Here is a 25,070-nt window from a genome sequence, read left to right as displayed (position 1 = left end):
AATCTGTTATTAGTATTCTGACCTAGATTACAAAATCAATAAAGTTAAGTACTTCATGTTTTTAGCAAAGAAATGTAAGTAACTCAGTGGAGAAATGAGTTTCACCACCAACTTAAGTCGAAAGAAAACTGAAATGTATTCTTCTCTAGTCCCCATTCCATATTTGCCTAAAAGAATTCTCCTCAATTGGCACTACTTTTATACATGGATTAAGGACCAAGAAAAGTAAATCATTTAAAAACTTGTTCACTATGTATATATGTGCAAATGTAATTATATTTATGTTAGGTATAATTTTTCTCCCTTAAAAATATAAAACCTGACATCAATTACCAGCATGACAACATGAAGAATGCATCACAAACCCTGCTCTCTAGCAAAACCTGGGAAAGTTATAAAAAACCAACCATGTAAAGTCTCTGGAAATGGTTCTCAGGGCACACAGGAAGTGAAAAAAACATCTATTCAAGAAAATCCACAAAATTTATTACAAGTAACATGAGTCTAATCTCTAAACCAAGATCATTTCCACCTCACTTCTCCTCGTTCAGCAAGACAAAAACTACAGACTAGTGAATCCAAAAATACAGTAGGGCTCCCTCTCCCTGCAGCTCTCAGTTGGAGGGCCATCTTCCCAAAAGATATAGGATGGCAGCATTGCTTGCTTATCTTGCTCCCACCAAACCACTGATGAGCCTAAGTTCTAGGCAAACGAGGCTGAGTGCTGGGGGCACCCTTCTTCTGCCAGCCACCAATGGTTGGCCCGAGGCTCTATCTTAGTTGTAGTTCTGCTGAGAACACTGAGGCCTCAACTACCCTTGTTTACCCTACCTTTAAGGCACTGCTGTCATACTGGGAGAGACAAGCCATAAAGATCTGACGCTTAGGGCCCCTGGTTCTCTCAGCTGGTTATGCATCCTATTCTTGATTTCAGCTCAGGTCATGATCTCAGGGTCCTGGGATTGAGCCCCACGAGGGATTCCCACTCCACAGGGGTCTGCTCATCTCCCTCTCTTTCAGCCCCCTGCCTATCCATGCTCTGTCTCTAAATGAGTAAATAAAATCTCAAAAAAAAGATTTGAGGATATTGCTTCCATGCTTCACATACACCAAAATCCTGAAGTGTCACTCAGACCAAAGAAATTTATAAGTGGGACTGGAACAGACTTCACTCCATCAAGTTCTAATCACTAAACTAATAAACAAGAAATAACAATATAACTGTGAGGGGAGGGAAAAAGGGACCAGTACCAAGAGTGCTACCTATATTATTTAAAATACTCAATTTCAAAGAAAAAATTGTAAGACATGAATAGAAAGGTATGATCCAGTACCTAAATACCAGAAAAAAGCAGGCAACAGAAGAAAATGCCTATGAGAATGACCAGATATCGCATTAAACAAAGACTTAAAAGGTAGCCAGTATAAATATTTTCAAACAACTAAAGGAATACCAATTAAGTAAAGAAAGGAAAAATAACAATGTTATATCAAATACAGAGTATCAATAAAGAGACAGGTATGATTAAAAATGACCAAAAAGGAAATTCTTGAATTCTCTCTCTCTCTTTTTTTTTAAAGATTATTTATTTATTTATTTGACAGAGATGACAAGCAGGCAGAGAGGCAGGCAGAGAGAGAGGAGGAAGCAGGCTCCCTGCTGAGGAGAGAGCCTGATGCGGGACTCGATCCCAGGACCCTGGGATCATGACCTGAGCTGAAGGCAGCAGCTTAACCCACTGAGCCACCCAGGCGCCCCGGAAATTCTTGAATTCTTAAGTCCAAGCATGCCTAAAATGAAAGAAATCACTGAAGGGGCTCAAGAGATCTGAAGTAGCAGAAGAAAGTGTTTGTACATAGACTGAGAGATTATGTAACCCAAAAAGCAGGGGGAAAAAAAGAGACAATGAGCAGAACCTTAGACGAATGCAGGATACCAATAAGTACAATACACCCATAATTTGAGTACCAGGAAAAGAGAGAAAAAGATGAAAAAATACCTGATTAAATAATAGCTGAAAATGTCCCAAATTAACTGAAAAATATTAATCTACATACTTGGGAAATTCAATGGACTCAAAGTTGAATAAGTATAAAGAGATGAACAGAGACACATCATAGTAAAAATGCAGAAAGCCAAAACAGAGAATCTTGAAATCCGCAAGGGGGGAAAAAAAAGAAAAAAAAGACTCCTTACAGTGGACCGCAGTAAGATTAACAGCAGAAACCTCTCAGCAAAAACAATGGAGACCAGAAAGCAGTGGACTGGCATATTCACAGAAAAACACTTACTAACCAAGAATCTATAAATCCAGCAAAGTTGTTTTTCAAAAACAGATATTCCCAGATAAAAACAGAAAATCTGTTGCTAGCAGAACCCACTTTATAAAAAATATGAGAAATTCTTGAGGCTGAAAGCAAGTGACACTAGACATTAGTAAATCTACATGAAAAATCAGAGCACTGGTAACAGTAATTATGTAACTATAAAAGACATTATAAAAAGTATTTCTTTTTCTACTAAATGATTTATAAATGAAACTATACATATATAGTAAATTATTAAGTCTGCAACATACTTAATAATGGGTATGTTGGTAATAATACAGTTGTACTGAACTAAGGCAATAACTCCAGATGGTAACGTGAATCCACAGGATCCAATAAAATAAACCAGAAATGATAAATAATGAGATTAATGTAACAAAAGCTATAAATAAATACTTGCTCTTTCTTCTCTAAGTTTCTTTATAAATAATAAAATCATATTAAGTAATAATTGTAACATGTATTGTTGGATTTGTAAGACTTACAGATTATACAACAAGAGGGAAAATGGAACAAGTGTATACGGGAGTAATGTTTCTACTTCTCAATGGAATTCATTATAAATCTGAAATTTATTCTATTAAGTTAATATGGAAATACTGAATATGAGAGACCCTAACAGCCACTAAGAAAAAAACAAAAAACAGAGATGTAGAGAAAAAAATGTAAAAAGTAGATAAAGAAATCATTAAAATAAACTCAAATGTTATGTTAGAACATAAGCACTTAATGCTAAAGAAAGCAGTAGAGAACTAGAAAAACAAAAAAAGAAATGAGACTAAAGAAAAAAAGCACAATGAAAGACACAAATCCAGTGATATCAGTAACACTACATGTGAATAGATTAACCAATCGATTAAGGAACCCAAACAAAAGGTAGAGATTTTTCAGGCTGAATAAAAAAAGATCCGACTATGCAGTGTATAGGAGGCACACTTTAATTGACAGAAATGAAGGGAGATAGAGCAACTGAAAAATAGTTGAGTCTTCAGTACCTTACTTTAATGCACAGAACAAAGAGACAAAGATTTGCAAGAAAAGAAACAAAAGACGAATACCACCACAAACGAACCAGACCTAACAGACATCTATAGAATATCTCACCCAAAACAGAATATACATTCTCCTCAACCGCATATAAAACATTCTGAGGGAAGACCATATGTCAGGCCATTAAACAAAAATTTCAAGAAATTTGAAAGGACTGAAATATGACAATTATTTCTCAACAAAGAAATGACATTAGAAATAAAAAGACAGAAATTTGGGAATTTCACAAATAGATGGAAATTAACACACGCCTCTAAACTGCCAGTGGATCAAAGAAATCAAAAGAGAAATTAGAAAATACTTGGAAGTAAATGAAAATGAAGAAAACTACACCAAAACTTATGGGATGCAGTTAAAATATCTCCATGGAGGGGAATTTACAGGCATGAATGCCTGGATCAAAATGGAAAAAATATCTCAAATTAATAACCTGATATCCTACCTTAAGACAATAAAAAAAAAAAAAAACCCAGAAAACTAGAACTAAAGCTAGCACATAGAAGGACTAACAAAAATGGAGCAGAAATTAATGATAATGAAAAGTAGAAAAAAAAAAAATCAGTGAAACCAAAAGCTGGTTCTTTGAGATCAACAAAATTGATGAAAGATTCAAATTATAAGAATAAGAAATGAAGGAGAAGACATTACTAAACCACTTTCTGGAAATAAAAAGTATTATAAAGTAATACCATGAACAATTATATACAAGTAAATTAGGTAACTTAGATGAAATAGACTAATTTCTAAGAAAGCAAATCATTGAAACTAACCCAAGAAGAAATAATCTGAACAGACCCTATCAAACTGAGTTAATAATCATAAACTACACTCAAATAAAAGCCAAGGCTCAGGTCTTCTCACTGCCAAATTCTTCCAATTAAAAAAAATATATATAAAATTAATACCATTTCTTCAAAAACTCGTCAAAAAACAGACGAGAAGGGGAATACTTCCAAACTCATTATGAGGCCAGCATTAACCTGTTACAAAACCCAGACAAAGACATCACAAGAAATGTAGGTGCAAAGTCTTCTGCAACATACTAGCAAAATGAATCCAGCAAAAAATCAAATGAATAATGCAGCACCAGGTGGGATTTACCCAGGAATTCAAAGTTAGTTTAGCACTTAAAAATCAATTAACCTAATATACCACACCAGAACAAATACAAAACAGAATTAAAAACAATCACATGGGGGCGCCTGGGTGGCTCAGTGGGTTAAGGCCTCTGCCTTCAGCTCAGGTCATGGTCTCAGGGTCCTGGGATTGAGTCCTGCATCCAGCTCTCTGCTAGGCAGGGAGCCTGCTTCCTCCTCTCTGCCTATTTGTGATCTCTGTCAAATAAATAAAATCTTAAAAAAAAAAAAAAGTGAAGATAATCCACAAAATAGGAGACAAATATCTGGAAATCAAATATAATAAAGAACTCATATAACTTAGTAATAAAATGACAACTCAATTTGAATGTGGGTTGGTGAAAGAGCTGAAGACATTTCTCCAAAGAATATACAAATGGCCAATAAACACATAAATAGATCCTTGGCAATATTAGTCATCAGGAAAATACAAATCAAGACCACAATGAGATAGCACTATATACCGAGTGTAATAAAAAAGTCAGACATTAAGTGTGATGAGGATGTGAAGAAATAAAAACCATTATACATTGTTAATGGGAATGTGAAATGGTGCAGCCACTTTAGAAAACCTGGCAGTTCTTTAAATGGTCATACAGTATCCACAGGATCCAGCAATTTCATTCTCAAGAGAAATGAAAACATATGTCCACACAAAAACTCAGACACAGATGTTCACAGAAGTATTATTTGTAATAGCCCAAGGTAGAAACAATCCAAATGTCTATCAACTCATGAACGGATAAACAAAATGTCGTGTATCTGTATAATAGAATGCTATTCAGTCACAAAAGAGAACAAAGTGCTGATATACACTACAACATGCTTAAACCCTGGAAACATTAGGCTAAGACAGTTGCAGCAAAACACTCCCATTCAAGAGTGTGCATTCTAGTTCTTCAGTATCCTCCACCTGAACCCTTATTACTATTACTATCTTCCTTCTGACTCACCCAAAACAATAAGTTTCCTTAATAGAGAAACTTGTATCTACTATGCTATCTCTTTCAATATCCTTCAAACACTGTCAATATAGTAACTTCGGATCAGATCAATCCCTCCCTCAAAAATAAACAGATTAAAAAAGCACCAAACTAAACCCAAGCAAACCAATCAACCAACCAACTAATTTTCAAACACCTACCAGTGCTTTCAAATGTTTAGGTAGCTAGACTGAATATACTCAAATCCATTCTTCATTTTCTGTAACTTCAATACTTCTATAAGATTTCACTCTTTACCTGAAATGTTCTGGGCCTGCTGCGTATCACTGCTCCTTCAGCAGTAAATAAATATCCACCAAATGAATGCTACTCATTCTCCAAGGTTCCTTTAAAAATTGTAAATTATTTTCCTAATTAGATGCCATCTCTAATAGCTCAGATACAATTTCTTCCTCCTCTGAGTTCCAAATGCATTTTACTTATATCTTTACTAATGTATTCATACTATTCTCCCTTCTATTTTCATTATCTGCTTTCTGCTATTCATCAAATGAGTAAGCACAGAAACTTTCTGTGGTCAATGAATCCTTACCTAATTGGGATCAAATGAGGTAACAAGTGGGGCAATACTTAAAAGACAAAACTTATAATTACAAATGAAGATGGTAATGTATCAAAATGGTGGTAATTAACTAAATATCCTTAAGAAGTTCTTCAGTGGGATTAATCACAGATTATTCACAAAAACACCGATCACAAACCTATGAACTTTTTTTTAAAAGGTTTTATTTATTTATTTGAAAGAGAGGGAGAGAGAGAGCACAAGCAGGAGGAAAGGGGCAGGAGAGGGAAGCAAGACTTCCCACTGAGCAGGGAGCCTGATACAGGGCTTGAACCCAGGGTATTCTGAGATCATGACCTGAGCTGAAGGCAGACGCTGAACCAAACACACCACTCAGGTACCCCAAACCTATGAACTTGTTTCTCCCAAGAAATGGCCTTATTATCTCTAAATTTATTTACATATTTCAGGAGTAACTTCCAGTCCCAAAGCTTAACTTCTACTTTCTCTATACCCAGGTAGAACAAACAATGACAACAAAATCATGAGATGGTCAGCTTTATGAGTATGCAGGCATCTTATGCAAACTCTTCTTCTTCTTCTTTTTTTTTTTTTAAAGGATGCTCCACACCCAGTGTGGAGTCCAGTGTGGGGCCTCAACTCATGACCCCATGATCAAGACCTGAGCTGAGATCAAGAACTGGACACAAAACGGACTGAGCCGCACAGGTGCCCTGCAACCTATTCATTTTTAAAGATAAAGAAAAATATACATGGAGATACAAAATGCTGCCTGAGGTCATATATTGTGAGACAAAAATATAATAGGGTGGCTAACTTAATTTTAAGATAGTCACTCATCTAACAAAGTAATAAAATTTTCCTTAACTTTACATATTTTCCTCAAAATATTTATATAAATAATGGCCAAAGCCAACTTTATTATTGTTCTCCCTTACAGAGAATAAGTAAAACTGACTAGCTCCTCTAATACCTTTTCTTCAACTCTCTATTATATACCTAAATCAAAATTCTAATTTTCTGTATCAGAAGCTAATTTTTTTCTAATATTCAATTTAAAGAGTAAAATTATAAAAAGTATTGATGAATTCAGAGAAGACAGGTGAACGGTCATGAAATTAAAATTTGTTGTTTGGAAAATAACTGCACTTTGAAGACAAAATTTAAGATTATTCAAAAATCTAATTCCTATGGAAGAATTTATTATAGCTTCTCTTAATGTAATGCTATTTCTACTTTGATCAATTTCAGGAGTCTGAAAAAACTTTTTACTAAAAATTTATATATGATTCTACCTTAAGGCAATGGTTTATTTACCTTAACATTTGACTTCTTTGAGAAATTCACCACTACTCCCCAGCCAAAATCATCTCCTTCATTCTTTACCTAAAAAGAAAGGGAAGCAAGTAAATAAAAACATTTATGCTCAAAAAGCAATTTTATAGACTTCCATGCCCACATTATAGGCTAATAAAACTTTGAGAGTTCTTAGTAACATATTTTTTGAAAGATCAGTTAAACTTAAGGAAAAAGATATAAACCCTAAAGAAAAAAATCATCACCAAATAGGCCTCTAAAACAGTAACAAGAGGAGTATCTCAGTTGGCAAACAAATTTTTTTTTTTTTAATTTTATTTATTTGTCAGAGAGAGAGAGCGAGCAAGCACAAGCAGGGAGAACAGCAGGAAGAGGCAGAAGAGGCTCCCTGCTGAACAAGGAGCTCAATGTGGGACTCAATTCCAGGACTCTGGGATCATGATCTGAGCCAAAGGCAGACACTTAATCAACTGAGCCACACAGGCGTCCCTGGCAAACAAATTTCTAAAATGATATGATGTATTTATTCTGAGACTATATGACATCTTTTATATTTTATAGCTAATGAATTCATCCAGGACTTAAAACTGTACACAAAACTGCTTCTATTTTTTTATTTCATAACTGAAAATACTTTATATGTCCACACCAAAAGTATCTCCTTCGATTTATAGCCCCAAAATGAAAATTGGTGGAGATAAAGAGGCCTTCACACATGATCTCACCCCTAATCAATTCCAAGTGAATAGTGCAAAACAATGTAATTAATACAGAACAACAATTAGAATCTTTACTCAAAATGACATACCTTTACCAAACGACCTGGCTGTAGAAACGGTAAGCAATATTTTGGTTTATGAATATATTCTTCAATTTCTTTACCCAGTTTGGCAAGCTGCTGTCTGATCTTATAATAGATGACAACACTTTCCTCATTTGGTATTACTATTTTATTATACTGTTCTTCTGAGTTCTTTACCTCTGTAAATAAAACACAAGTAAAATATTAAAAAAATACTTTATGTAAACTATACAAAATACATCTGTTTTTCTTCTACCAATGTAGGAAACAAAGCTTGCATAGACTAGAAATTTTGTGGAAAGACTTCAGAGATAACTGCACGTCGTTCTGAGTATTTTCTTTCTATATGAAGATTCTACATTAAAGTCCCCTGAGTCACTAATTGTGAATCGTCAAATGGAGTCTGAATTGACAGTGATCCTTCCTATCTGGTGAGCTGTTACTCTCCCTATGGACGTGGGAGAGAGTATTAACTAAGAATTCTAGGCCTACATTGTTCAACACCTCATTGTCCAGTAAAACACTCTATATTGGCAGAAATGTGCTACAACAGGTTTTTCCAATATACTACCAGCAGACACCAGCCATATGTGGCTTTTTAAATCAAAATTAATGAAAATTAAATAAAATATTTAGTTCCTCAATAGCACTAGCACCATTTCAAATACTCAACTGTCAGTAACTCAACTGGTTACTGACTTCTGGACTTGAATAGCTCAGATACAGAACATTTCCACCATTGCACAAAGTCCAATTAGACAAAACTATTTTGGACTTTTTAAGTAATAGTTGTTTTAAATTTCAGAAAGAATCCAGCTTGCTACTGTCATGAGACCACCACCACCATCAGGGTCTAGGTCACTAACATTGAGAACAGGCAATTCAACCACAGTTCTTTCTCTACTCAGTCAGTAACCAATACACAAACTCTTTCCCCCAATTTTTCTCTTAGCTCATCTCACCATCTATGGTAGCATTTTCTGCTCAAATTCTTGCATCTAGTGCTGACCTCCCTTCCTTACTCATTTCATTATGCCCACATCCCATTGTGAACAAACACTATTTCAACTGGGGTAAAATACACAAAACATAAAACTCACCATCAACACATTCAAAGTACATTCACAAAATATGCAACTATCCCCACCACATAGTTGTAAAATATTTTCACTGCCTCAAAAGGAGACTCTATATCCACTGAGCAAACACTCCTCATTTTCTCCTTCCCCCAGCCATGGCAACCTGTCTACTTTCTATCTGTATGGATTCATCTACTCTAGATATTTCATATATATGCAGTCACGGTATACCAAGGCCTTCTGTGTTTGGCTTCCTTCACTGAGCATGTTTTCAGGGTTCATCCATATCATAGCAGCATAGCATGTATCAGCACTTCACTCCTTTTTATGGCTGAATATTATTTCACTATTTGGGTATACCATTTTAGTGATCTGTTTACCAGGTGATGGACTGAATTATTTCCACCTTTCAGCTACTGTGAATCATGTTTTTATGAACATTCATGCACATGTTTCTGTGTGTGAAAAAAAAATTTTTTTTGGTTATATACCCAGGAGTGGAAATGTTGAGCATCTTTTTCATGTGCTTGTTTGTTGGCTAATAGTTTATCTCCTTTGGAGAAATGTCTATTCAAATACTTTGTCCATTTAAAAATTAGACTATTTGTCTTTTTCTTAAGAGTCCTTTCCATATTCTGGAAACTAGACCTGTACAAGATATGTGTCTTGCAAATTATTTTCTCCCATTCCATGGACTTTCCACTTTTTGTTGGTGCCTAATGAGGTACAGAAGTTTTCAATTTGATTATAACAAATTTACTGTTTCCTCTGTTGCTTATGTCTTATTTAAGAAACCACTGCCAGGGGCACCTGGGTGGCTCAGTGGGTTGAGCCTCTGCCTTCAGCTCAGGTCATGATCTTGGGGTCCTGGAATCAAGCCCTGCATCTGGCTCACTGCTCAGCGGGGAGCCTGCTTCCCCCTCTCTCTCCGCCTGCCTCTCTGCCTACTTGTGATCTCTCTCTGTCAAATAAATAAATAAAATCTTAAAAAGAAAAGAAAAAGAAATCACTGCCAAATCCAAGGTTATAGGGATTTAAACTGATGGTTTCTTCGAAGAGTTTTATGGTTTCAGCTTTTATAATTAGGACTTCCATTCAATTTCAAATAATTTATATATACAGTAAAGGTTCAATTCATTCTTTTAAATATGGCTAGCTCACTGCCCCAAGGGCACGTGTTGAAAATCAAGTGACCACAGGTGATTGGGTTTGTTTCTAAACTCTCAATTCTATTCCAATGATCAAATCCTCTATTAAATCTGTGTTTTAGTTTCTTTATCCACAAAATGAAAATAACAAAAATACTCATACTCCTAAGAGTATAATTAGAGATTAAAGATACAGAAAGTACTTAGCTAAGAGTATAGCATATAGTAAACACTCAGGGAGGATATTACAACTATCTTGTTATTATTTTTATTATCATATTCAATATTCTCACAGACTGTTCCCTCAAACTTCTGATCTTTTGCATTCCCTTAGGCATAATACATCACCTTTTTTTTTTTTTTTAAAGATTTTATTTATTTGACAGACAGAAATCACAAGTAGTAGGCAGAGAGGCAGGCAGAGAGAGGAGGAAGCAGGCTCCCCGTGGAGCAGAGAACCCGCTGTGGGGCTCGATCCCAGGACCCTGGGATCATGACCCAAGCTGAAGGCAGAGGCCTTAACCCACTGAGCCACCCAGGCGCCCCCATCACCTTATTTTTAAATGAACTACAAGTCTTCTTATAGGAAATGAATTCCATTCACTGAAGACTAGAAAGCTATTCTTAATACATATTACAGCAACTGACATTACCAAAAAGAGAAACAATTACAAAACTATAAAAGAATATTTGATGGGCTAAAGTCAGTAAGAAGTTTTATAACAAAAACCACACAGAAATGTTAATACTGCTGCCCCATCTAAAATTACAGAGTAACAATGTTTGCAGGAGTCAGTGAAACAATAAGCACTGACAAGAGTTCAAGAAAACAATAAACACCTGTAGGATGGCTTAAGTACTGCTCCCCATTCTCTCTCCAAATCATTTCTGTACTAAAACCATTTTACTACTGAGTCAAAAGTCTGAGACGCTTTAAGAAGTTACATGTATTTTATATCTAGGATTCTAACTACAGCTATATACAACTCCAGAAAAGTAAGTGTAGTCAATTAAAGAGTAGAGAAACCTTTGTATATAAGAAGCTGGTTTCACTGTAGTGCAGACCATGGGAAAGTCTCAAGATCTTAGGAAACACCAGATGAGAGATACTCCAATAAACTCTTAAAAGAGTTTGCAAACAATTTCCTCTTTTTGAGGGAGAAGGAAGGTTTTGGTTCCAAAGATGTATTAATATATAACATGTGCACAGATACAGACCTGGGAGTGATGGGAAAAATGGACTGCTATTCCAAGTACTGAGCAAATTTTCTAACAGGTTAAAGTTTAAATGGCTTTCCTGATTTACAGCAATACTATCAGTAGTTACAACAAGTACTCATGGACCATACAACATTAATTATCTCAATTTTCATGAACTAGATGAACTAGTTATTATCCTAGTTTAGATGAGCCAACTAAAGCTCAGATAGTCTTGAATCAAACCCATGTTTAATTTCACAGCTATTGCTACTAACCATGGCATTACCTATTAATAACACAAACAAAAGATTAAAATGAACTTTGCATATTTCCTTTCAGAACAGAAACAGTGAAATCCTCTAAGTTTTACTCCACAGCTCACTGGAAAATCTAATGTGGATTCAGTAAATCAAAATGAAAAACATCTCATGTATGCCAGTCATCCAAGTTTGTTGTAAAACATAAAAGCACTATAAGTTATAGAGATTAGTTCTATAATTCCAAAGACAACAGTCTACATTTTGTTAGTTTTTTTTAAAGATTTTATTTATTTATTTGATAGACAGAGATCACACGTAGGCAGAGGGGAGGAAGCAGGCTCCCTGCTGAGCAGAGAGCCCAATGTAGGACTTGATCCCAGGATCCTGGGATCATGACCTGAGCCAAAGGCAGAGGATTTAACCCACTGAGCCACACAGGCACCCCAACAGTCTACATTTTAATTTGGATATACTAATAAGGTGAAAATAGTACCAGCTCTCTTGAAGAAGTTCTAGTAGTATCAATAGCAAAAAGAATGAAACCTTTCTTAATAATAACTAAAAATGAGAATAAACTGCACTCAAGATGTATTCTGCATTTTTAAAGCATACAGGATAGCCTTTTATCACCTCTAACCATTTCCTTCTACACTATTATACCACTCAGTCCTGCAAATTGTAGTAAAGGTGGTGCAATTCTGTCATTAACTCTTTCATCATTTTAATTTCTATCTTTTCCCATTAAAATGTCTGTTCTACTCTTGACATTTCATTTTTTTTATGAGTTTCAAAAGGTCTTTGCCCTTTAAAAACACAGGAAGGAAAAGCAGGATGATTCAAGCAGAAGAATAAGCAAATGTATAGTAGCAGTACCAGGAAGTGCAGATTATGTTATTCACAATCCTTTTAAAAGTTAAGTCAGTCAGAACCACCCTGAATATAGCAGCAGCTGGGGACTGGAGAGACAGAGGACAGAGGAGTGGGAAATGATGGTAATGTTTCAGTTGAGAGCAGGTAGCCGAGTCTTTGTCAAAGTCATACTCAAGAATTTGAGTCCAGGGGCACCTGGGGGGCTCAGATGGTTAAGCATCTGCCTTCAGCTCAGGTTATGACCCCGGGTTCCTGGGATCAAGCCCTATGCAATTCCTCTCCCTCTGCTGCTCCCCACCCCTTGTGCTCTCTCACTCAGTCAAATAAATAAAATTGGGAGGAAAAAAAAAGAATTTGAGTCCAGTGTTAAGTCATAAAAAAAGGGTTTAAAGAAATGGGAAAACACTTGTTTCTTACTCTATCCCCACCATATCTGAGATATTTTCTATGGAATTATAGAAGAATAATATAAAGTGAAGTTTAAACAGTAATTTATTGGTTGTTAGAATGCGCTATTTTTACAAAGAAGTAAAAAACATCAAAGGTTTTTGGTGCACCAATATGCATTCTGTTTCTCTTGGTTATTCAGTCACAAAACCAGTCTAACTGCTGGCTGGCTGGCTCAGGGGGTGGGGGGTGGTGGGATGTGTGTGTGTTTCTCTTGGTTATTCAGTCACAAAACCAGTCTAACTGCTGGCTGGCTGGGTGTGTGTGTGTGTGTGTGTAATTACCCTAGTCATGAATGACCCAGTGATAACTGCTTAGAACTATTGTAAGCTTAAAAATCATTATTTGAGGTACTAAGGTGACTTGGGGTGAGCAGGTGCCTCAGTCAGTTGGGTTTCAGACCCTTGGTTTTGGCTCAGGTCATGATCTCAGGGTTGGGGTTTGAGCCTCATGCTGGGCTCTGCACTTAGTCTAAGTCTGCTTGTCCCTCTCCCTCCTGCTTCTTCCCTGCATTCTATCTTAAATAAATAAATAATCTTTTAAAAATATTAAAAACATTGAGCTACAGTAGCAGGATATACATATGCCTGCTGGTTCATACCACTGTACATCTCTGGACCTCATTTCCACATTGCTGAGTGCTACCATAACCACTCCATTAAGTGCCTGTTGGATTACCAGTTCTAAAACTGGTCTCTAGACCAGCACACAAAATTACTTCCAAAGCTCCCACTGGTGTAAATGGCAGCACAGTAAATACCATTCTAAGTTTTCCCCCCAAATCTCTCTTAAGCAAACCAATCTCTGCCATAGTTTTCTCTGTCTCTAAAGGTATTGAATTCAGCCCTCTTGCACACAGTATCTATCCCAATTGTCATCCTTTAAGCCTCCTCCACCCCTGAACAACCTGAACCTGTCTTTGACAAACTGAATCAACTTGGAACTAACTGCTCTTGATCAGCTTCATGAAACACCGATAAGATAGCTCACTTCTTTTATGTTATTACATATAAAGAATACATATGCTCTGTTTTGATACTGTGAGTAGCTCTTCCAGTTCGATGAATATAATCCTCTGAGGAGTTAGGGTCGTCATAATTGATGACAAATTTCACATCTTCCACTTCTAGCCCTTGAGACCACATCTGTAGCAATCAGAATAGGAGATTATCCATGTATGAAATAATTTAGAACCCAGTCATGTCCTGTAGACGCTTGTCGGCATGAATATCAATGGTGGGCCATCCATCTCTTCTCATTTTTCTAGTGAGTTCATCACATCTTTTTTGGTTTCAACAAAAACAATGGTTTTATTCTACTCCTCACTCATGATCTCTTCCATTAGATGAGTAAGTTTTTCAATCTTTTCGACATCATGACACATATCCACAATCTGAAGAATGTTGTAGTTTTGCACTCAGTTCTAGTGCACTACACTCTATGAATGTAGTCTTTAAGGAAATCTTCATCAAGCTTACTTCTTTTGGCCAAGTTGCACTCCGCATGAGGGTTTGCCTATCAGGTCTTTTCTAACCCATAATCTTCCTTGGGTTTGAAGCCGCTAATAAGCATTCCATATACTTCATTAAAGACGGGTTGATGGTTCTTCTCAGATTGGTTTCCCCACACTCTTTAAAAAGTCCAACAGTCTTTCAGGTGTTGCAATACAGATTTCCACATCTCTCTCCAAATCACAAATTTGTGATCCCTTAGGAACACCACCAGAGATGCAAGTGGACCTCTAGCCACATACTCTTTATATTCAGCAGCTACTTGTTATACATACTATTGGACCAGTTTCCAAGTTGGTGCCAGCACCAAGCAAATAAGGCAATGTTTTCCTACATCCAGTCTATGCCACTCCAACCATATCCAATCCACTTCAAGCAATGACCATCCTTGAGCTTGAATAACAGTTAAGTTCAGTAAAACTCTGTCTTGCAGTCACATCCATTACGTTTCCAGGGAAGTTTGCTTCATAAAGTCAGAACTGGCTTTGGACAGTTGTGACCTTTGTAACTTCCTTCCTTACTCTGTCTGTACATCTCCATCTCTTATGCTGTGCATCTAGCCAAATCAAGCTGTTTTTGATAAAAATTCTCAAATTTGGGTAGCTCATCAAGATTCCATTTCTTTTTGATTAGTTTTCCCCAGAGTTTCCAAACTGCATTCCAGATACGCAGTTTCTGCCCTACCTTCACCCAAATCAAGATACACCAAAGCTACGGGTTTCTGCAAGATGATACTGCTCCTTGTTCACTGCCTGTTGACAAAATATTGTTTTACAGTGACAGTCATCTTGTATGTCAGTATCTGAAAAGCTATTATCTCAGTGTCTCTGGCTGAAGACATGGAATGGTATCACTAAAGCCAGATTTGCTCGATGGCCAGCAACTGGAGAGCTGAGGACAGGACACATGAAGTATCTTAAGAGTTCAATCTTCCAGTTATTTGCCAATGACTGGTTCCTACACGGCTGATAAGGTATAATCAAAATCGGAAGGGGAAGCCATGGATGGCATTTAGCAATGAGTGGTGTGGGGATTCAAGGACGAAGGAGTCCTGAGCCTTTAAGAAAAAAAATCTGTAAAATGATGCTAAAGCTCCTTCCAACTCTATAGTTGGTAATAAAGGCTCTTTTACGACCTGAGAAATTAAAGAGGAAATAACTATGATCTATCACTCAGATAAGGGTAAAAAAAAGGAAAAAAAAAAAGAAAATTAAGACACTTGGATGTTCTAAGCCTTTTTCTTTTAAGGCATATTATTATAATTCATTTACTTTTGGCTACATAAAAATTGAGTTGAGTGTACTAACACTTGTGATAGAAAAGTATCTCAAATTTGCCTTTATTTTTAAATAAATAATAGTACATTTATAAAACAGAAATACTGTATAATCATAAAAATCATACTTCCAAAGACTGCTTCAGATTAAATTTGAAGAAGCCAAAATCACTGGGCTAATAATAAATGCAAAGTATTAACACAAGGGTAGGCATAAGGTAAATATTTAACAAAAGATAGTAATATAAGTATCATCATTACTTTTATAGAAAATGTATACAGTAGTCCTCTCTCTTATCCACAGCTTTGCATTCTGTGGTTTTAATTACTTATGTTCAAATACAGTATAAAAACAGACAACCTTCTTTCAGACATACTGTCAGAAGGTCAACAGGAATCTAATACTACATCACAATGATTATGTCATTTACCTCAGTTCACCTTATTATGTAGGCATTTTATCATCTCACGTCACAAAACAGGTGAGGTGAGTATAGTGTAAGATATTTTTAGAGAGAAAGAGACCACACTCACATAAATTTTATTACAATATATGTTTATAATTTTTCTATTAGTGTTGTTAATCTCTTATTGTGTCTAATTTATAAATTAAATTTTATCAAAGGAATGAATGTATGTATAGGAAAAAAACATAGTATATATAGGGCTCAGTACTATTTGTGATTTCAGGTATCCACTGGGAATCTTGACACATAACCGTGGGTAAGGCAGAACTAACGTATTTAATCCCACCTTAAAAAAAAAAACAAAAAACAACACCTTTGTATGAGAAAGAAAAATGTTAGAAGAACTATGGAGTGTTGCAGCTGGCTCTGTGTAAGGTTACAAATGATTTTAACTTTCCTCTGTATCTTTTGCTCAGTTTTCCAGTTTTTCTTCTTGAAAATGACTATGAATTATTTTTCTAAGATCTACCAAAACCATTATTTTCAATCTTTGCCTCTGTTTTAGATTTTAATCAGTTTTTACATGATGATTAACCAAAATATCCTCTAAGGTAAGGATCAATACACAATTCTACTTAAACAGTTACCACAGAACACTTTCTGAACTTTAGAAAGCATTACCATAATAGGAGCTAGAAATTCTAAAAAGGCTGAACTGAAATCCCAGTTGGAGTATTAAATTTCCTTATTTCTAAACTTATGCTCTGGCACTCTTTTATAATGAGAGAACAGTACAAGGGCAAGACTAATATACACATGCTTCTTACAGGTGAAATTTAATATACCAGGTTCTTTTGTTATGACTCATGAACATGAGCTATCATATAGTATACCTATTATAATAAATTACATTAAATTTGAACCAACTCTTGAAAAGTATACTAGAGCAGGGTTTTCTTTTATTTTAAAATATTCTAGTCGGTTATAAATGACCATATCACAGTTCTGGTCAAAAATCAGTATTTGGCTAACCAAAAATAAACAATGGCCTAGGCAGCCAGTAATGCGGGAATTGTGCTATTTACTCTACTAGCTAAGAAGGCTCTGTTATGATAATTTTATACTTACTCTCTACTACTCCTGGAATTGCTCTATAATGCTGAAACTGGTAAAAGGATTTTTCCAACATGTACTCAGGATTAATTTCTTCTACACGTAGTAAGTTCAAAACCATGTTGTAGGTCAAATGAAAAGCACTATTTAGAGGATCAGCTGAGCCCTAAGGGGAAAAATAAAAAGGTCAATGTGATTTTTTTCAAATAAAATTTACATAGATACCTGTTAAACTGCTTAATAATTTAATCCATGTTAAAGAATACTGTACAAATAAGTTCTTTCTTTTAAATGACCAATACAAAGTAATAAATAGTTAATCTTTAGGAAAGTGAAAGGGAAAAGTCCACTAAGTAGCAATAGAACTTGTTAAATACTGTTTGCCAAGTATGTTTAGCTCTCTGCCTTACTGGCACTTGGTAAGACTACCATTTTCTGGATCCCTGGTGGGTGGGGCAAATAAATTGTAATGATGTGTCACTTTCTGGGCAGGTATTTAATTGCTGGTGTGAAAAGCTATCTTTTCCCTCCAGCACAGACTATTCATGTTCAAGATGCCGGTTTCTTCATCATCTTGCATCCTTAAACAAGAGTAGGCAGAACCTCCTCTATAAACCTGCATTGAACAAGTAAGAGAAATAAACCTTTAAGTACCCGAGATTTAGGTTTGTTACTGTAACATAACCTAGCCTATGCTGACAAAGTATACACTAAATTCATTTCAGAAAGATATTTAGATAAAAATTAGCACCTTAAAACTCAGCTGCCTGGAGTGACATAAAACGGAAGTATTCCCCACCATACCAATTTACAGATCATTTTTTGTCTACATATTTGAGTCTCTTAACTCAGACAAAAGACTCCTGCGCACAAAGCATCCCCTGCTGAGAACCAAAATACCCCCTGAAGGGAGGACTTCCTTGAGCTAGTAAGACTCCACTGATAACTAATCCCAAAAGGATGAATAACTTGACCAGCAATGCCCACCTGTATGTATCCAGGGAACTTTGTACCACTTTTCCTTACAGAAACTTGTATTTTTGGCACTTTGGAGACAACCTTTGAAACACTAGTCCTCTATCTTCCCGGTATTGGCCTGACTAAAATAAATTCCTTTTTTGGTTCAACACCCCTTGTTTCTCTTTAAAACAAGCCTTCAGTGAGTGGCTAAACCGGCTGCTAATTTCAAAGTGGCTCCTGAGGTATGTTTCTCAAATTGCTGGTGAGAGCAGAATCTTAACTTGGTTACCTTAAGTAACTGTTTTCCAATTGTTGGGCTCATCTTTTCATCCACCATAAGAATTACAATTCCTCTATCATCCATTCCCCGCCTTCCAGCTCGACCAGACATCTGAATGTATTCACCAGAAGAAATCTGGGTGAACATAATTAAAAATCCAGAGTTTAGGAGAAAACCTGGTGAAAAATACATTCTTAAATTTTTATCACAAAATACAAGAGCACAAGTTATGTATTTCAAAGAAGAAAATATGACTAAAAACATCAACTTTTAGGGGTTTAAGTAAAAACACAAAAATGCAAAACACTTAAGAATAATGTTATAGAACAAAATTTTAGCTCCAAAATGATCATATACACCAAAGGTACAGGGAAAGAATGTTAATTAACTGACATAAAATATCTTTGAGCCAGATGTTGTGGAAAAGTCTAAAAGAAAGCAAAGAAGGAGTCGAACTCTATAAAATACCAATTCTGACTTGATCATAATAGACTTTCTTATTCTGCAAAGTGAAATGAATATAAAATAAACTTTTTTTATTTTTAAAGTATAATTCTCTTGTTTTCTTGGTATACATCCCTGGAGTTCAGTAGAGACCATTCATCATTAAGAAGAACGTAGTCAAAAAAGATTAGTAAGCCTTTTCAGGGTGACATTCAACTACTGAGACACTGGGCAAAGTTTTATCTGTAAGTGCTTCTGTACTATTTGGTGAGGGAAAGGGTCTACAGTTCTCCGATTCCCAAAACATACCTGACACAAGAAGGTTAAACTATAAGGATGCATATTACTGATAGCATCAAAAACAGACTTAACAACCCGGGAGAAACAAAGGCACTAGAAAAAACAACAAAAAAGCTAATCCTAAAAAAGATCTGAAAACATTTCAAAAAGATAATGCAACAGAACCTCAATAGGGCCCAAGGGCATCATTACAACATTATGGGATGTTATGGTTTTTAAGTTTAACAATATGATACTGAATCATCAAGAAAAGATTGCTTTCTTAAGTTCAATTATCCACTATACTCTGCAGACTTACTCTACGGTTCTCAGGATGCCAAGAAGTATGTAAAGTCACAAAAGACTTATTTTCTAATGGCATCAATTTTATTTAGAAAATTAAGTAATTTTAAACTGATAGATAACAAAGATTTTTTTGGGGAAGATTTTATCTATTTATTTGACAGAGAGAGAGAGGGAACACAAGCAGGGGGAGCAGGAGAGGGAGAAGCAGGCGCCTCACTGAGTAGGCAGCCCGATGCGGGGCTTGATCCCAGGACCCTGGGATCATGACCTGAGCTGAAGGTAGACGCTTAACGACTGAGCCCCCCAGGGGGCCCAACATAAAGATTTTTTAAATTTACAATATTTTAAAATGTAAAGCCTAAAACTATTAACTGTGTTATAAATAGGAATCACATTCTACATGAATTAAATTATTAAAAGTTCATTTTTTAAAAAATTTTATTTATTTGAGAAAGAATAAGATAGAGAGAGCATGTGGGCACCTGGGTGGCTCAGTGGGTTAAGCCGCTGCCTTTGGCTCAGGTCATGATCTCGGGGTCCTGGGATCGAGTCCCGCATCAGGCTCTCTGCTCAGCAGGGAGTCTGCTTCCTCCTCTCTCTCTGCCTGCCTCTCTGCCTACTTGTGATCTCTCTCTGTCAAATAAATAGAATCTTTATTAAAAAAAAAAAAAAAAAAAAAAAGATAGAGCATGAGAGGGGAAAGGGTCAGAGGGAGAAGCAGACTCCTGGCCAAGCAGGGAGCCCAATATGGGACCTGATCTGGGGACTCCAGGATCATGACCTGAGCTGAAGGCAGTTGCTAACCAACTGAGGGACCCAGGCCCCTAATAGTTCAATTTTAGAAAGTTATAGGTTACAGAAAATTTTTGAAGATTGTAAAATTTCTAAAGACAAATGGCAACTGCCTCACTGTATTTGTATTTCTCTTTTGTACAGCAACCAAAACATTTTAAAATAAAACAAATCAAGAAAAAATGCTTTGCCTTTATAACTCTACCATGAGGGCTTTTCAGTGTTTTGATTATTAGTAATTACTGCCAGCAACTTCTCTGTGTATGAAAGAATCACCACTTTCAAGGATTAGATTAACTGAAGAATAGCTGGCTACTTAAAAATGTCTCCCAAATACCAGTTTAACTGAGTCTTTGCCTTGTCATGGATAAAGCAGAAATTTATTTGCTTTTCACCCCTGTGAAGCTCCACTGTCAACCTAGTAAATACCCATGTGCAGTTGTTTCTCAGTTTGACGACTGCTTTCTCTAATGAAGCCTTCCATGACCCCTCTTATATAAGTGACTTCTTTTTTTTTATGCTTTATCCTTCTGTACATACTTCTCAGAATCCATTATACAATATTTTATTGCACATCTGTCGATTTTCATCTACTTTCTTTAGAGATTGGGTTTAACAGAGTTTAAATTTGGTAACGATACTGAATCTCTGGACTAAGAATTTACTTTCTACCCAAAGTCACCATTTTACCTGCAATTACAACTTTCTCTCCTTCCTTCTGCCTTAGAAAAAACATTATGTGTGAACCTCTTAGAACTTCTATTTTAAACCTGAAAGATAAAATAGCTGCAACTGGAGCCAATGTAGATTTGGTGCCTTAAATACCCTAAACTTTAAGAAATGGACATTCTAGATATATTTAAAATACTTTAAAGCACTCAAATCATCTACACACTTAACCCTCTTCATCAAATATTTTACCGAGGGAGAATTTTCTTTTTAGGTTAGCCAAAAAACAAAACAAAACAAAAAACCCCAAACTCGAACAGATAGAAATGACAGCTCTGAAGTTAAACCTTGATGAACTTGTTTATTGATTTATGTGTAAGTTCCTCAGTATTTAGAATTGAAAATCTCAAAGATTATGTAAGCCCAAATCACCTTAGGTAAAACAAATAAAGATAAAAATTATTCCAAGTATAGTAATTATTTTACTTACCCATCGGAAATCTTTCCCATCGAATTTCCGGGCATTTGTAAATAAAACAGTTCTAGCTGGCATATTAATTCCCATAGCAAAAGTCTCTGTGGCAAATAAGGCCTAAATAATTGAAAAATATGATTAAACATGTATTTTATTAAGCTGAAAAACTAGTTTTGTAATTTTCAAATATAAACATTAATTTTAAAATCAGTTGTTAATGAATAATGCAAAAATAAGACAACATGCTACTCTCAGATGTAATTCAGTATTTATATATAAAACTACCAAATAATATCTAATGTCCCTTGTATCCCAGAAATGTTTTAATTCTGGGAAAATAGTTTTTTTAAATTCCAGCGGTGGTAACTTAAAGAGGATACTACTGATCTAATGTACAAAGAATGAGGTTGCAGATTACTTTTCTAAACACTGAAAGTTACATTTCCTGCCTTTTTTACTGATGATACAACAGTTTTGGACCTACCCTCAGGATCTCTGAGGGGAGAACAGAATCAGTGGCTAAGCTCACTGTTAAGATCTCACCAACAAAAAACTGACTACACAAATAACTGGCTTAAGCACACAAAGGTGTAAATATATACAAATAAAATAAGTGAAGTAGTATTAATCTAAATTTCCACTAGTAGGGAAGAAGATAAAAACATCTTTTATTTCATCAACTCAATAAAAAGCTATTCACCTACTAAAAAGAATGAAAAGTTACACATACGACAAAACTGGATAATAACATGGGTAGTATAATTTTTTTCTTTACAAAGTAAGTCAAGAATTATTTGTATGTTTGCTAGTGAATACTCCTGAGAAATGAAATGGACGGTCTTTCATCTTTTACTTTATTTACAATCATTCTATTTGACTTTTACCACCACTAAGTATCATTTATGTTTTTAAGAAAAGATTCTTTAAAATGAGCCTCAACAATACTCTACAAAGGAACTCCAAGAGGGCCTCACCAGGACCTAGGTAGAAAGTCACTAGTGACCAATTCTTGATCTAAAATATCTCAAGTATGTTCTTTAAAATGAGTAAAATTCTTTTAAATATCCTATTTAGTGCTCAGATTCTCATGATAAATCTGATTTTTAAAATTTTAACCTGATTTTAAATAAAATCATTTATAAATCATACATAGGCTTAAGACTACATTCTGAAGTTGTTTCTGATTTTTAATACCCCATTTCTGAGTACGGATATCAATATAAACTTTAAAATTAAATTAGACTCTCTGTAGTTTGAATTAGCACATCCTAAAAAAACCTCTTTTTTATAACTACCAGCAATTCTCCTTGTCTTCTCTAATCGTTTTATTCTGTATATAGATGAGTCCACTCATAGAATCAACTCCTCTTTGAAAACTAAATAGCACCTTCTGCAAAATTCCACACTGTGTAGTGTTACCATTTCTTTCTTTTATTACTGGAAAGAAAAGCAATGATATTTTACCTATGGCCCAAAATGTATGAAGTAATAACACGATACATAAAAATCAAATTGTTGGGCACCTAGCTGGCTTGGTCGATAAAACATGCACCTCTTAACCTCAGGTTTGTGAGTTCATAGGCCATATCGGGTGTGGAGCCTACTTAAAAAAAATAACAATAATAATAACTTTCAAACTATTCATACAAAACAACTCGAAGGCATAATAAATAAAATCATACCTTTATTAATCCTTCAGAAAAGAGAATTTCTATAGTTTCTTTCAAAATAGGAAGTAAACCGCCATGATGAATACCAATTCCTCGCTTCAAGAGAGGAAGTACATGTTCAACCTGTGATTGAAGTATTTTTCAGTAATGTACGAAAAAGGAAAATAGAGTATGTTAAATTAACCAAATTAAGAAAAATGGGCAATGAAAAGCTGTTTAAAGGCATGTTATAACTTTTCAGAATAAAAGCGAAATCCAAACCCGTATTCCCACAGATTAACTCAAAACTCAATTCTGCCCTAGCTTTCCTTAATATGAAAAATATACTTTAAATAAAATTCATATATGCACTCCTGCCTCAAATTTTCCAGCATCACTTCATCTTGGCAACTACTAAAGAAATGAGGACAAAGTATACATCTGCACAAAATAAACTTAGTATTAACCAGCTCCAACTAAAAATAAGTATAAAGCTTACTTAACATAAATATGTACTTCGTCTAAAAACAAATTAATTACTGAAGATTCATCCTCATTAACACTTTACCAAATGCAATTACATGTCTACTATTAGTTTTTATAGAAAACTAGGATAACAAAGATGTATAAAGGCATGTCTTAGCTCTCAAATACTAATTCAGCTGGGAAGAAAAATTACAAGAAGATCTTCTAAGTTAAACAGTATTTTAGGGTGCCTGGGTGGATCTGCCATTAGGCATCTGCCTTCAGCTCAGGTCATGATCCCAGGGTCCTGGGACTGAGCCTCGAGTTAGGCTTCCTGCTTAGCGGGAAGCCTGCTTCTCCCTCTCGCACTCCCCCTACTTGTGTTCCCTCTCTCGCTCACTCTCACTATGTGAAATAAATAAATAAAAACCTTAGGAAAAAATTTAGACAGTATTTTAAACACTGAGAAGCAGGGGTGCCTGGGTGGCTCAGTCAGTTAGGCACCTGCCTTCGGCTCAGGTCATGATCCCAGGGTCCTGGGATCCAGTCTCATATCCCACTCTCTGCTCAGCGGGGAGCACGCTTCTCCCTCTCCCTCCACTGTTGCCCATTTGTGCTTGCTCTCTCTCTCTCTCTCTCTGTCAAATAAATAAGTAAATAAATAAAATCTTAAAAAAAAATAAAAAATAAACACTGAGAAACATGCTATTATCTTTTTACCATGAATTCTTTACATATGAGAGTAATCACTTGGAAGCAGAATATAATCTCTCAACTTTTATTTCACAAAACAAAATTTTCATGCCTTAGGTCACATTACCGGAGTTCTCAGGTTTGGATGCACATTAGAATCATCTGGAGAGCTTCTGAAAGATTCTAATGACCACAAAACACATCTGACCAATTAATCAGAACCTCTGGGAGTGGCACCCAGTCATCAGTATATTTTAGAAATCCCCAAGCAATTCTAATAATTGAAGAAAAAATTCTCTGGAGTAAAAGTAGAGTAGACATTAAATTCCTCACTGAACACAGGATTTTCATTAGATGTTTTGTTTGGCAGACTTCTGAATTAAGCAATTTAGTGACTCTGGGGTGCCTGAGTGGCTCAGACAGTTGAGCATCTGACTTTTTTCAAAGACTTTATTTATTCGAGAGAGAAGGGGAGAGAGCACAAGCAGAGGGAAAAGGCAGAGGAAGAGGAAGAAGCAGATTCTCCACTGAGCAGGGAGCTTGACATGGAACTGGATCCCTGGACCCTATGTCGGGCACTGAGTGTG

At 35.6% G+C, this 25,070-nt stretch overlaps 1 protein-coding gene and 1 pseudogene across 1 annotated transcript in view; both read right to left on the bottom strand.

The window, feature by feature from the left end:
• MTREX (Mtr4 exosome RNA helicase) overlaps nucleotides 1-25,070 on the bottom strand; it is a 98,959-nt gene that overhangs the window by 41,503 nt on the left and 32,386 nt on the right. The window contains exons 13-18 of the mRNA XM_059174998.1: nucleotides 23,359-23,469; nucleotides 21,692-21,793; nucleotides 18,721-18,846; nucleotides 17,487-17,637; nucleotides 8,167-8,339; nucleotides 7,359-7,427 (exon numbers count right to left, since the gene is read on the bottom strand). Coding sequence (XP_059030981.1) covers nucleotides 7,359-7,427; nucleotides 8,167-8,339; nucleotides 17,487-17,637; nucleotides 18,721-18,846; nucleotides 21,692-21,793; nucleotides 23,359-23,469 — 732 coding nt within the window. The remainder of the gene's footprint in view (nucleotides 1-7,358; nucleotides 7,428-8,166; nucleotides 8,340-17,486; nucleotides 17,638-18,720; nucleotides 18,847-21,691; nucleotides 21,794-23,358; nucleotides 23,470-25,070) is intronic.
• On the bottom strand, nucleotides 13,192-15,462 carry LOC131831489 (probable ATP-dependent RNA helicase DDX5; annotated as a pseudogene).

This window comes from Mustela lutreola, chromosome 5 (assembly GCF_030435805.1).
Source record: "Mustela lutreola isolate mMusLut2 chromosome 5, mMusLut2.pri, whole genome shotgun sequence".
Lineage (NCBI taxonomy): Eukaryota > Metazoa > Chordata > Mammalia > Carnivora > Mustelidae > Mustela > Mustela lutreola.
This window is presented reverse-complemented; position numbering and strand designations above follow the sequence as displayed.